At 51.2% G+C, this 12,869-nt stretch overlaps 1 protein-coding gene across 1 annotated transcript; it reads right to left on the bottom strand.

Annotated features, from left to right (window-relative positions):
* Nucleotides 1-4,217: 4,217 nt before the first annotated feature.
* On the bottom strand, nucleotides 4,218-10,925 carry LOC144279551 (SLAM family member 5-like). The gene is made up of 4 exons (XM_077841103.1): nucleotides 10,777-10,925; nucleotides 7,730-8,053; nucleotides 6,826-7,092; nucleotides 4,218-5,970 (listed from the first exon to the last, which is right to left on the bottom strand). The coding sequence occupies exons 1-4, from the start codon at nucleotides 10,832-10,834 to the stop codon at nucleotides 5,834-5,836; spliced, it is 786 nt and encodes a 261-aa protein (XP_077697229.1). The 5' UTR covers nucleotides 10,835-10,925; the 3' UTR covers nucleotides 4,218-5,833.
* Nucleotides 10,926-12,869: the final 1,944 nt, after the last annotated feature.

Below are 12,869 nucleotides of genomic sequence, written 5' to 3'. Positions count from 1 at the left end.
TAAGGTGTCTGCAGGGTTCCTTGAGGGGTAGTTGGGGCCTTGGGCTGCCCCTGGTAGTAGGGTGTGGTCTGAGGTTGTCCCTTCTGGTATCCGCTCCAACTGCGACCAGTTGTTTTCTTTTCTGTCACCTCCACCCATTTGGCTCCAATCTCCCCCGCCTTGATTACAGTTTTGGGCTTCCCATCTAGGATGTATCTTTCTATTTCCTCAGGAACACCCTCTAAGAACTGCTCCATTTGCATTAGGAAGGGCAAATCTTCTGGAGATTTAACACTTGCTCCTGATATCCAGGCATCCCAATGTTTCAGAATGTGGTAGGCATATCGGGTAAATGACACGTCTGGTTTCCACCTTAGGGCTCTGAACCGCCGACGGGAATGCTCGGGTGTTAGCCCCATTCCGATTCTCACCTTGGTTTTAAGCAGTTCATACTTGTTCATGTGTTCCTTAGGCATTTCAGCCCCCACCTCAGCTAAGGGTCCACTGAGCTGCGGCCTCAGCTCTACCATGTATTGGTCTGTAGAGACGCTGCACCCAAGGCAGGCCCTTTCGAAGTTTTCTAAGAAAGCCTCGGTATCATCGCCTGCCTTGTAGGTGGGGAACTTCCTGGGATGTGAAGCGGTACCTGGAGAAGGATTGCTATTCTGCTGAGCCTTTGCCTTCTCCATCTCCAGTGTATGCTTCATTTCTTTTTCCCTTGCCTCCATAGCTCTCCTGCGGGCAGCCTCTTGGGCTTTTTCCTTTTCCTCCGTTTCTTTTTCCTTTGCCTCCATAGCTCTCCTGTGGGCAGCCTCCCTTTCCTCCTCAGCATGCTTCCATTCTTTTTCCTTTTCCTCCATTTCTTTTTCCCTTGCCTCCATAGCTCTCCTGTGGGCAGCCTCTTGGGCTTTTTCCTTTTCCTCCATTTCTTTTTCCCTTGCCTCCATAGCTCTCCTGTGGGCAGCCTCTTTGGCTGTTTCTGTTTTGGGCTCTGTCATGTTTGCCTCTCTGTTTTTAACTAACTTTACACCCGAGAGTTAGAAATAAAACAAACAAAAAAACTTGGCTTGTAAAATTTTGCTGTGCTGTAACCAGATACCTATGTTCTCTGATAGTGATTGTCAGCCTACAGAAAAATCCTTAAAAAAAAAAACCCTAACACCTTTGTCTCCAGGCAAATAGGCAGAAAACCCCTCTAGTTGCTCTTAGGTAAAAAAAAAAAAAAAAATTCTTCAGGTCTGTGAAGACTTGTGAATTTCCCTGCAGGAGGTTAACTACCCTGCCTTTAGGTAGAGAAAACTCCAGCTCATAAAAGACAATTCCCTTTTGTCTCTGCTCTGGCCCCCAAGCAGAGACAAAAAAACTCTAACTGCTTTCAGCTGAAAACCTGCTTTCCAGCAGCCCAAAGGAAAAAAAGATTCCCTTTTTAAAATCTGGGCTTCTTGTTCAAAAAATCTCAAATTGATCTCAAAATGATTTCAAGTTAATCCCACCGCTCTGCCACCATGTCAAGGTTCCTTCCCCACTCTGAACTCTAGGGTACAGATGTGGGGACCTGCATGAAAACCCCCTAAGCTTATTTTTACCAGCTTAAGTTAAAACTTCCCCAAGGTACAAACTATTTTACCTTTTGCCCTTGGACTTTATTGCTGCCACCACCAAGCGTCTAGCAAATATATAACAGGGAAAGAGCCTGCTTGGAAACGTCTTTCCCCCCAAAATCCTCCCCAAACCTTACACCCCCTTTCCTGGGGAAGGCTTGATAAAAATCCTCACCAATTTGCATAGGTGAACACAGACCCAAACCCTTGGATCTTAAGAACAATGAAAAAGCATTCAGTTTCTGAAAAGAAGAATTTTAACTGAAGTAAAAAGAATCACCTCTGTAATCACCTCTGTTGTGCTCTCGGCAGCTGCCAGAGGGCACCTCTGAGCCGGGCTGATTCTCCACCACATCTCCTGCCACACAGAGGGACCCAATGCTTCCCCTCCTCCCACTCAGTGACATCCACCCTTCGGAAGCTGCAATCAGGATGGTAAATACCTTACAGGGTAATCAGATTCAGAACAGAGAATCCCTGTAGGCAAAACCTTAAGTTACAAAAAGACACAAAAACAGGAATATATATTCCATTCAGCACAGCTTATTTTATCAGCCATTTAAACAAAACAGAATCTAACGCATAGCTAGCTAGATTGCTTATTAAGTTCTAAGACTCCATTCCTTTCTGTTCCCGACAAAAGTATCACACAGACAGAGAGAACCTTTGTTTCTCCCCCTCCAGCTTGGAAAGTATCTTGTCTCCTCATTGGTCATTTGGTCAGGTGCCAGTGAGGTTATCCGAGCTTCTTAACCCGTTACAGGTGAAAGGGTTTTTCCTCTGGCCAGGAGGGATTTTAAAGGTGTTTACCCTTCCCTTTATATTTATGACATATATGAAGACACATCCCTTTATTTACAGGTGTGTTTCAATAAAATAGAGCATACAGAAACCAGCTTTAAAACCACAGGTCCTTAGTAACAGACAGTTTATATTCCCCTTATTTTGTAAACCAGTGGATCAGAGAGAAGAAGTTTGTTTCTTCCCCCACTTTTTAACAGAGGTGAAAATTATAGTATGTCTTGTAAAGGAATAAACACTGTAAAAGACAAGCCTGTATGAAGACACATCTCTTCATTTAGCACTTTTGCCTACGTTTCAATAAAAAAAAAGCATGCAGAAGCACCCCAGGCCTAAACACAAACCCTGACTAGGAAAAAGTTTTTAAAAGCTTTCCCCTATGCTGTTAGTGAGAACAATTTGAAGCAGCCTTTTTAAGTTGGTTGATTAGAAAAGAAGAAGACCACTTTGAAAAACAAGTCTATGTGAAGAAACAATTTTTCATTTAGCCCTTTTGCATAGGTGTTTCAATAAAAAGTAAAGGAGTACTTGTGACACCTTAGAGACTAACCAATTTATTTGAGCATAAGCTTTCGTGAGCTACAGTTCACTTCATCGGATGCATACTGTGGAAACTGCAGAAGACATTATATACACAGAGACCATGAAACAATACCTCCTCCCACCCCACTCTCCTGCTGGTAATAGCTTATCTAAAGTGATCACTCTCCTTACAATGTGTATGATAATCAAGTTGGACCATTTCCAGCACAAATCCAGGTTTTCTCACCCTCCGCCCCCACAAACTCACTCTCCTGCTGGTAATAGCCCATCCAAAGTGACCACTCTCTTTACAATAAAAGAAAAGGAGGACTTGTGGCACCTTAGAGACTAACCAATTTATTTGAGCATGAGCTTTCGTGAGCTACAGCTCACTTCATCGGATGAAGTGAGCTGTAGCTCACGAAAGCTCATGCTCAAATAAATTGGTTAGTCTCTAAGGTGCCACAAGTCCTCCTTTTCTTTTTGCGAATACAGACTAACACGGCTGTTCCTCTGAAACCTCTCTTTACAATGTGTATGATAATCAAGGTGGGCCATTTCCAGCACAAATCCAGGTTTTCTCTCCCCCCCGCCTTTTTTTTTTTTCAAAAAACCACACACACAAAACTCACTCTCCTGCTGGTAATAGCTTATCCAAAGTGACCACTCTCCCTACAATGTGCATGATAATCAAGGGGAAATAGGCTATCTGGCATAATGAGTTAGCCACTCCCAGTCTCTATTTAAGCCTAAATTAATAGTATCCAATTTGCAAATGAATTCCAATTCAGCAGTTGCCCACATATCTATTCAGGGGACACCATCACAGGGCCTAATAACATCAGCCACACTATCAGAGGCTCGTTCACCTGCACATCCACCAATGTGATATATGCCATCTTGTGCCAGCAATGCCCCTCTGCCATGTACATTGGTCAAACTGGACAGTCTCTACGTAAAAGAATAAATGGACTCCTACCCCCCCTCAGACGTTCTGGTTAAACTTGGATTTATGCTGGAAATGGCCCACCTTGATTATCATGCACATTGTAGGGAGAGTGGTCACTTTGGATAAGCTATTACCAGCAGGAGACTGAGTTTGTGTTTGTGTGTTTTGGGGGGGGTGGGGAAGGGGTGAGAAAACCTGGATTTGTGCTGGAAATGGCCCACCTTGATTTTCATACACATTGTAGGGAGAGTGGTCGCTTTGGATGGGCTATTACCAGCAGGAGAGTGGGGGGTGGGAGGAGGTATTGTTTCATGGTCTCTGTGTATATAATGTCTTCTGCAGTTTCCACAGTATGCATCCGATGAAGTGAGCTGTAGCTCACGAAAGCTCATGCTCAAATAAATTGGTTAGTCTCTAAGGTGCCACAAGTACTCCTTTTCTTTTTGCGAATACAGACTAACACGGCTGTTACTCTGAAACCTGTCAATAAAAAGTGAGCACGCAGAAACAACCCAGGGTAAAAAACACAGAAAACCTGTTTATAAAAGTAATGTATAGTGATAAAAAAGTTCCCCCCTGTGTTTTGGACTAACATGGGTCATTTTTTAGTAAGGACAATTTGAAGCAGCGTGATTTTGTAGCAAAGCCACCGTCAGCACAAACAGCCTCTGTAAGCCAGTGGATCAGAGATGAGAAGGCTGCTTCTTCGCCTGCTTTTTAACAAATACAAGTGAAAGTTATATTAAGTTTTGTAAAGGAATAAATGCTTTAAAAGACAAGCCTGTCTGAAGACAGAGCCCTTTAACATTTTTACGTGTGTTTCAATTAAAAAAACTGAAAAATGAGCGTGCAGAAAACACCCCAGAGTGAAAACCGCAGAACCTTAGTAACAGCTAGTTTATATTCCCCTTATTTCGTAATCCAGTGGAGCAGAGAGAAGTTTATTTTCCTCTCCACTTTTTGACAAATCCATGCGAAAGTTATATTAAGTTTTCTTTTTCTTTTTTGCTTATTAATTTACCCAGAGTAAGTAATTACTACCTGGGGGAGCAAACAGCTGTGTATATCTCTCTATCAGTTAAGTCTGCAGCTTTTGGGTGCATGGATCAGACCTGGGTCTGGGTTTGCAGCAGGCTGGCATGTCTGGCTCGACAAGGCAGGGTTCTGGAGTCCCAAGCTGGCGGGGAAAATGGGCTCAGAGGTCGTCTCAGCACATCAGGTGACAGTCCCAAGGGGGTCTCTGTGACCCAACCCGTCACAATGGAGGTTTGGTGTGAATGAGAATCTGGCCCTGCATCCTGGGGGGGCTGCAGGTTCTCTGCTACATAAAGGAATGCACAAAGGAATGGAAGGTACCTCCCCATGGCTGGCAGCTCAGAGCTGGGATAAGGACACAAATGCGGGTCGGGTGTGAGCAGGAGCAATGTAGGGAAGATGGTGACTGAGCCTGGGCCCCGAGGAAACCCCACAGTGAGTATGATGCCACTAGCGGGATTACCCCAGAGATACCAAGTTCATGACCCTGTGGAGTGCAGAGGCCTGGGAAGGGCCTGGAAAGGTCTGGGAAGCCTGGAAGGTCCTGGGAAGAACCAGGCGCTGGAGCAGCCGTGAGGACTGAGCAGTGTGCTCTGGGTTGGGGGATTGGTGTGGGCTGGGCACGTAGGGACTGTTTACACTCTGGGACAATAAACCAGCCCCTGGAAGGGGTACGTTTAGACACTGGGGTCTTTTCAAAAAGAAGGAAACTGAGGCAGGCGCACCTGTTGTGCTGTCAGCGGCTGCCAGAGGGCGCCTCTGAGCCGGGCTGATTCTCCACCACATCTCCCGCCACACAGAGGGACCCAATACTTCCCCTCCTCCCACTCAGTGACATCCACCCTTATGAAGCTGCAAGCGAGCGTCCCCCCGGAGCATCCCTTGGGCTGGTGGGCTGGGGAACGCCCAGGCGGGATGAGCTGCCACAGTGGGAGTCCCTGTGCTCTCAGTCCCGTCTCCGGTCCCTGCCGCGGAGGACGTGCACCGCGATGATCCCGGCGCTCAGGGCTCCCAGCACCAGCAGCAGGATGAGCCCCTTGACGTGGCAGTAGGACAGCGAGGAGGCCGGGGCTGATGTGGGAGCTAAACAAACAAAGGTGATGGCGTCAGTTCATGCAGGGGGCAACCGGCAATGCCCCAAGAGCAAAGCAGGGGAAGGGGTCGGGGTGCCTGGGAACCTGCCCCCCACTCCTTATGGGGCAGGAAGAGACGCTGTGTGAACAGGGCTGAGTCTGGGCCTGGCCCCGCTGACCTCGGCGCCGGTGTCCCGTCTGGGGAATCAGAGTCAGAGGCCGCGTCCTGCCCCCAGTGCCCAGAGCGGGGCCCAGGGGGCTCTGATGCGGCTCAGACTCCTCCAGAGCAGAGTGAGGTAACGGGACCCAAAACAGCCCCTTGGGCCCCCACTCTGAGACCCTCGCTCCCCCACTCTGAGACCCTCGCTCTGCCGGCTCCACCCTACGCTCCCCCTCCCCCGTGAGCCGCTTATCACACCTGTGCAGGGCTGGGCTGGGACCCCTCCCCTGGGCAGCCTGCGCTGATGTTTCTGCCCCTCCCCCTGCTACCTCCCAGTAGGCGCCTTTTCAGAGCGGGGGGGGGGGGGGGGGGGTTGATGCGGCCCCTTATGTGAGTCAGTGTTTGAGATCAGGAGTGTTTAATGACAAAACTTCTCGGGGTTCCCCCCCCCCCAGTATCTCAGCCTGTGCACGACTCTCCTTGGGCCCAGGCTGCTCCCCACTGACCCTGCGACAGACGAATCGAGTGCAAACCGCTCCCTGACTGGCAGGTTGACAGGTTAAATCTGCGGCGAGGTGGCTTCTGGGGCTCAGGGGGCCAGGTTGCATTTGGTATCAAAGGCCTGGGACCGGTGCAAAGGCAGCGACCCGATGCCAGCTCCCCCCACGTGAGCGCTGGGCAGCGCCATCCTGCAAGGGGAGTTACCTGCACAAAAGTCCTTTGCAGTGATCGTTGTGGAGCTGTTACTGACGGGGTTCTGTGCTGTGCAGGTGACGGCCAGGTGAGCATCATGGGGTCCCTGGGAGATGGTCAGAATGGGTCCAATGGACACCACAGCACCCCCTGCTGGGCGAGTCCAGCTGTAGGTCACCTGCTCCCCTCCATCCCTGACGGTGCAGCTCAGGTTGTAGTTACAGGTTTCATTCACACAGGTCACTGAGTCACAGAGGATAGTTGGCTCCGGTACTTGCTCTGCACGGGCGAGAGAAACGTGGAATGGGCTGAAATTCCTACAGCATCTTGCTAGCCGCTGCCTGGATGTGCTGGGGGAAGCCGAGCGCAAGGAGGTGTCTGGCTCCTCGCAGCACGGTTGGAGCAGGGGCAGGGGATTGGGCAGACCCTGCCCCAGCTGGAGGTGGGGGGAAGAAGGGAGGGATTGATTGGGGGTGCTGGAGAAGCGTGGGCCAGGAGGCCCAGCCTGGAGCTAGTTGAAATTCCTCAATGAAAGGGGTTTCCATCAGAAAATGGGGTTTTGGTGGAATTGGGGAGATGGGGGTGGGGCCTGCAGAAAGCGGCCGGGCAGGTGAGCCCTGGCTTGGGTGCAGGAAACCCGCGTGCCAAGAGGAGTTTGGGTTTCTGAGGAGCCAGGGCCGCGTGGGGTGGGAGCAGTGGGGCGGCAGCCGGGGCAGGGGAAGAAAGTTGCAGAGGAGAAGCGGGCAGAGAGGCGGAGCTGGGGGTCGGGAGTGGAGGGGACAGGAAGGAGGAGGAGGAGAAGCAGCCGCACTAAGACACTGGGACCCTGGGACCCTGCAGCCCTTGATCTCCCGGAGGAGCTTCCTGAGCAGGGCGGGTTCCAGCTTCCACCGGGGTTCATCGGCCCCACACTCACTGAACACGCGCAGCAGGAAGTGTCTGTAGGTTTTGTCTGGAGCTGTGATGATTTGAGCGTTGTAGGTGCCCGTGTCCTCCATCCTCAGGCTGGTGATTTGAAGCGAGTAGCTCTGGGCAGGGACTCTCAGGCGTCCCTCGTAGGATGCGTCTGACACAATGACACTGGGGGGGTTTCCTGCTGCTACAGTTACTACAGTCCTCGTTGTGTTTACTGTCCATGCAACAGTTTTAACTTGCTCTGCTGGGATCCCCAGAGGGAAAGTGACGGAGCCCCCCAGAATCCCGCTCAGCTCCGTCGCGCCTGTCTCTGCTCTGCCGTACCCTGCCCCACGAGAGAGAACAGGAGCCTTTAGGACCAGGTCGACCGCACGCCCCATCACGGGGACAGGTCCCCTCCCCAGCCCTTGTGACACGTTCCCCCGGGAACCAGGAGCGCTGCTGTTCCCGGGCCAGAGAACAGCCGGGGGAGGGGACGGTACCCTTTCCTTTGGAGCTGGACCCAAACCCTCCCAGATTTCAGATCCTGGTGTCCAGAGCCCCATGGCCGCGCGCCTTCAGCCCTGGGGCTGGGATATTACAGAGCCAGGGGCCAGCTGTGAGCTGTGGGTCCGGATCTGGCTTTTGAACACGTCCGAACTCAGAGGGTTGAGATCCGGTAGCAGTAGGAGGCTCTTATCCAACCACTAGAGGGGGACGGAGAGCTGCCCTGTGCCGGAGCGGGTTACAGGCTTTCACAGGCGTTTTTCCTGCCCAGGTTGAGTGGAGGCTGATGATCCTGTTGCAGCCCATTGATGGCTGAGTCTGCCTCTCCCCTTACCCACTCGTCTCTCTCTCGGGGGTTCTTACACTGGTGCCCAGCACCCTGGTATCTGAGCACCTCCCAAGAGTAAGGGAGACAGCTTTGCTTCCCTTCTCCCTTCCCAGCAGGCTCGGGCGGTTTCATGATCCCCGCTGGACCGAGCTGAGCGGGGAGTGACTGTGCTGAGTTGGGGGCTAGTGAAGGAAGTTTGGCTGAAGAGGTGACTTTGCACCTTGCTCTGAATGTGGGGAGGTTTTAGATCCTCAGGGGGGGGACCTGCCTAAGGTATGGTGCAGGCGTTTTAGGCTCAGAGAGGAGGGGTCTACAGTGCTCCCCAATGAGCCTTGGGGGGCAGGAGCTTGGGGCAGACCCAGCAAAGCCGCCTTTGGCTGAGGAGGGGGCATGAGTCTCCCAGGCCCATGGCAGGGGCTATTTGTGGGGGCCCCCATTTCCCTCCTAACTTTGCAGAGGATTTGAGGTGGTCCTCCCAATGCTCCATAAATTCCCCAGATTGCCCATCCCATCTTTGTGCACCTCCTGTGGTCAGTGGGAGATGAGGAGCCCCCAGTCTCTTTGAGGGGGTGCATTAGACGCTCTCTGTCCAAGGGCGCCGATTAGGTAGGGAATGGGGTGCTGCCATCCCCCTGAGGTTCATACAGGAGGTGTGCTCCCAGGGGGAGCTCTTCACTGGATTGTGAGTTCTGCAGAGAGCTGTTTCTCTCAGCTTGTGTCCCTGGGCAGGGGGTCACTGTTTTCTTTCCAAACAGAGGCAGGGTGATTAAGATAGGAAATGGCTGGTAATTAAATGAAGGACCTGGAAGTGGTCAGATGAACCTGTAAAACAGGAATCCCTCTGTGGGTGGGGGGTTGAGGAGAGAAGGCAGGGGACTCAGAAGAAATACAGCCAGGCCCTCTGAGCCAAGGCTACATTCAGAACAGAGGAAGGTGTGCGGGGCATAAGTGAAAAGAAGGGGCCAAACCCCAGGGCAGGGCTCGCAGTGGTACGGAGAAGTTCCCACTCTACCTGTGGTACTTATGTGGCCCCATCACCGCAGTATCTGAGCGCCTCCCATCACAGCCCCTGGATGAGGTAGAGCAGGGCTGTTATCCCCATTGTACAGATGGGGCACTGAGGCACACACAGATTAACAGCCAGACTTTCACAGGTATTTAGGCACGGAGTGGGATTTTCAAAAGTGCCTAGAAGGTCCGGTGCTTTGTAAACCCCACTAGATGCCTGGCTGCATCCTTGGGTGCCTGAAAACCTTTGAGACACTGTCCCTAAGGCACTGACCTGAGGTCAGACGGGAAGTCTATGGGGGGTGGGGTGTTGTGTTGAAGACCCTGCTGGAAAGCGACTAGCCTTTCAAGAGAAGTGAACGCTGTGTTGCCAACTCTCATGAGTTTGTCATGAGTCTCATGCTAAATATCTTTTCCCTTAAAACCCCGGCACCTGGAGTCAAGCGATATGTGATGATTTCAGCCTTCATTCTTAAAGAACAATGAAGTTTCTAGCTCTTGTGGCTGTGGAAAGAGCTTCAAAATGTGACCCCCGTGCACCTTAAAGGCTCAAAAAGCAGAATGTAAAGAAAAACCCACCAAGTCTATTATTTTTTATATACTCGGATTATTTTAAAGCCAATCTCATGATTTTTGAACATTTGGGGTTGGCAATACTCTGAAAGTGACTTGAAAGTGTCAGTTTCACTCCTGTTTAAAGTCATTTTCTAGTCTATTACTTCTAGTGGGGCAACACCCCTAGAGTGGGAGGCAGGTGCAATCTAAATTCACAGGGCCTTCCCCTAATAGGATGTTTCCAAAAGCTAAAGGATCTATTCCAAGCTTGATGAACTGCAAAAAATTGATAGAAAGTCCTCTAGGTTTTTCTACCATTGTTTCAAGAGTTGTATGCAAGAGTTAGTAACAAAGGAAGAATATACATTAACATTTTAAACCTAACCAGTGTTCCTTAAGTGACTTGACACAAGAGGCCAGAACATGTTAGTATTAGAGCTGAGTGGGCCTAATATTTATTAAATTTTCTTTCTTTATAGAGGAATTAGAAACTATTATCTGACAGGAGCACTGTACCTCAGTTATTATCTGCAAAAAACCAAGAGTTTTCAGGTGCCCAAGTAGCCTCTGGAATCACGGTTAAAGTGCCCCCTTCTCCCTCACCGAAATCTGAAATGATGGCCCTGTCTCTGCCACCATTTCCTGCCCTGGAATTTAGACAGATCACTCACCGCCGTGCTGTAAAACCAACAGGAGCAAGAGAAGGGAAGGCCGTAGAGCCCCCTGCATCCTGACAGTGAGGGGCAGGCAGAGCGGGCGGCCGTCAGTCCATGTAATGGGTGTCCTGATTGAACAGAGCCAGAGCGGGCTGGCCGGCAGGGTTTCCTGAGTGGTCGATCCCTGATGGTGCCGAGGGCCTGCAGAGAAATGACCCACCCCAGAGCTCTGCAACTTCCCCCGCGAGATGCTCTTTCCTTTTGTGGTAAGTCGCGCAATGAGCTCAAAGCAGCTGAGTTCCCTAAAGCCCACAGGGTGCGTCACTCTGAGCGCCGGACTACACCCAGCCGGGCTCCTGGCGAGGGGTCATGTCGCCTTTGGCCAATGCAAGCCCAGGGCGCCGGCTTGGGGAAGGCTCCTCTCATGGGCCTTGCTCAGGGCTGAAAGGGGCAGCGGGTGGGTCTGAAAGGGACATGGCTCCTGCGACATTGGATAGTTCTGTCTATTGCATCCGAGAGCCTGCCATGCTAGGAATTGTCAGAGCTGGGGGAGGGGATAGATGAGCTGATACAGTCCCTTAAGTGAGTCAGTGTTTGAGATCAGGAGTGATTAAGAACTAAACCTCTCGGGGTTCCCCCCAACATCCCCCCTAATATCTCAGCCTGCGCATGGCTCTCCTTGGGCCCTGCCAGAGGCTGCTCTGGTGATACAGACAAATCAAGTGCAACCTGCTCCCTGATTGGCAGGGTTACAGGCTAAAATCTGCAGCAAGGTGGCTTCTGGGGTGGAGTGGGAGGTGGCAGATTCGGTTTGGGGTCAAAGGCCTGGGATAGGCACAAAGACCATGACACAAGGCTAGCTGTCTCTGCGTCAGCACTGGGCAGCACCTTGCTGTCAAGGGAGTTACCTGCACAAAAGTCGTTTGGTGAGACCGTTGGGGAGCTGTGACTGACGGGGTTCTGTGCTGTGCAGGTGACGGCCAGGTGAGCATCACGGGGTCTCTGGGAGATGGTCAGAATGGGTCCAATGGACACCACAGCACCCCCTGCTGGGCGAGTCCAGCTGTAGGTCACATTCTTCCCCCCCCCCCCCCCCCCGATCCCTGGCGGTGCAGCTCAGGTTGTAGTTACAGGTTTCATTCACGCAGGTCACTGAGTCACAGATGATAGCTGGCTCCAGTCCTTGCTCTGCGGGGGGTGCAGAGAAACGTGGAACAAGATGAAATCACAGCAGCATCTTATTAGCTGCTGCCTGGAACTGCTGGGGAAAGAAGAGCGCGGGGAGCTCTCTGCATCTTCGCAGCATGGTTGGAGCAGGGGCGGTGGGGAAGTGTGATGCTGTCACAACTAGGAAGTGGGGGGCAGACGGAAGGAAGGGATCATTTAGGGGATTGGGGGTTGCAGGGAGGCCCAGACTGTAGGCTTGTTGGGGGTCTGAGCTGATCAAAAGTTTCCAGTGAATTTTTTTTCTGTTGGAAAATGTGGGTTTGTTGCAATTGATATTTTCCAGGGGGAATCGTCCATTTCAGTGGAATTTTTTAATTTTCCAAAGCCACATTTGGAAACAAACCGTTTCATTTTGAACAGACATTTCCGCTCAAAGCACCATTTTATTGGCACGGTAGGTTGAAACGTCTAAGTAACCAATCAAAGCTTTGAAACAAAGCTTTTGCTTTGATTGAAAACGTTGAAAATTTTCCTTTCTGAATCGAACATTTTCAAACTGTTTTGTTCCATGAACATTTTTGCTCCTTCCGCTTTTCCTCTTGATGCAGAAGGAAAACCGCTGTAGAAATACCGGCATGTCCTGCGGGATGGGAATTCTGTCTGACCAGCTCTGTTGGGGTGAAGATCACTCTGGAGTTGTGTGGTGAGGAGATCAGGGTGGGGCCTGGAGAAGATGAATGAACAATGAAATGCTGGGGTTGGTGAAGGAAACCTACATGCCAAGAGAAGACTGGGTTTCTGATGGACCAGGTCTGTGTGTGTTCAGGGAAGGGGCTGGAGCAATGGGGTAGCAACCGGGATGGGGGAAGGTATCTGCAGAGGACAAGTGGGAAAGGGCTGTAGAGGAGGAACAGAAAGGCAGGGCTGGGATGTGGGGGAGC

The sequence above is a fragment of the Eretmochelys imbricata genome, chromosome 24 (assembly GCF_965152235.1).
Source record: "Eretmochelys imbricata isolate rEreImb1 chromosome 24, rEreImb1.hap1, whole genome shotgun sequence".
Taxonomy (NCBI): domain Eukaryota; kingdom Metazoa; phylum Chordata; order Testudines; family Cheloniidae; genus Eretmochelys; species Eretmochelys imbricata.
This window is presented reverse-complemented; position numbering and strand designations above follow the sequence as displayed.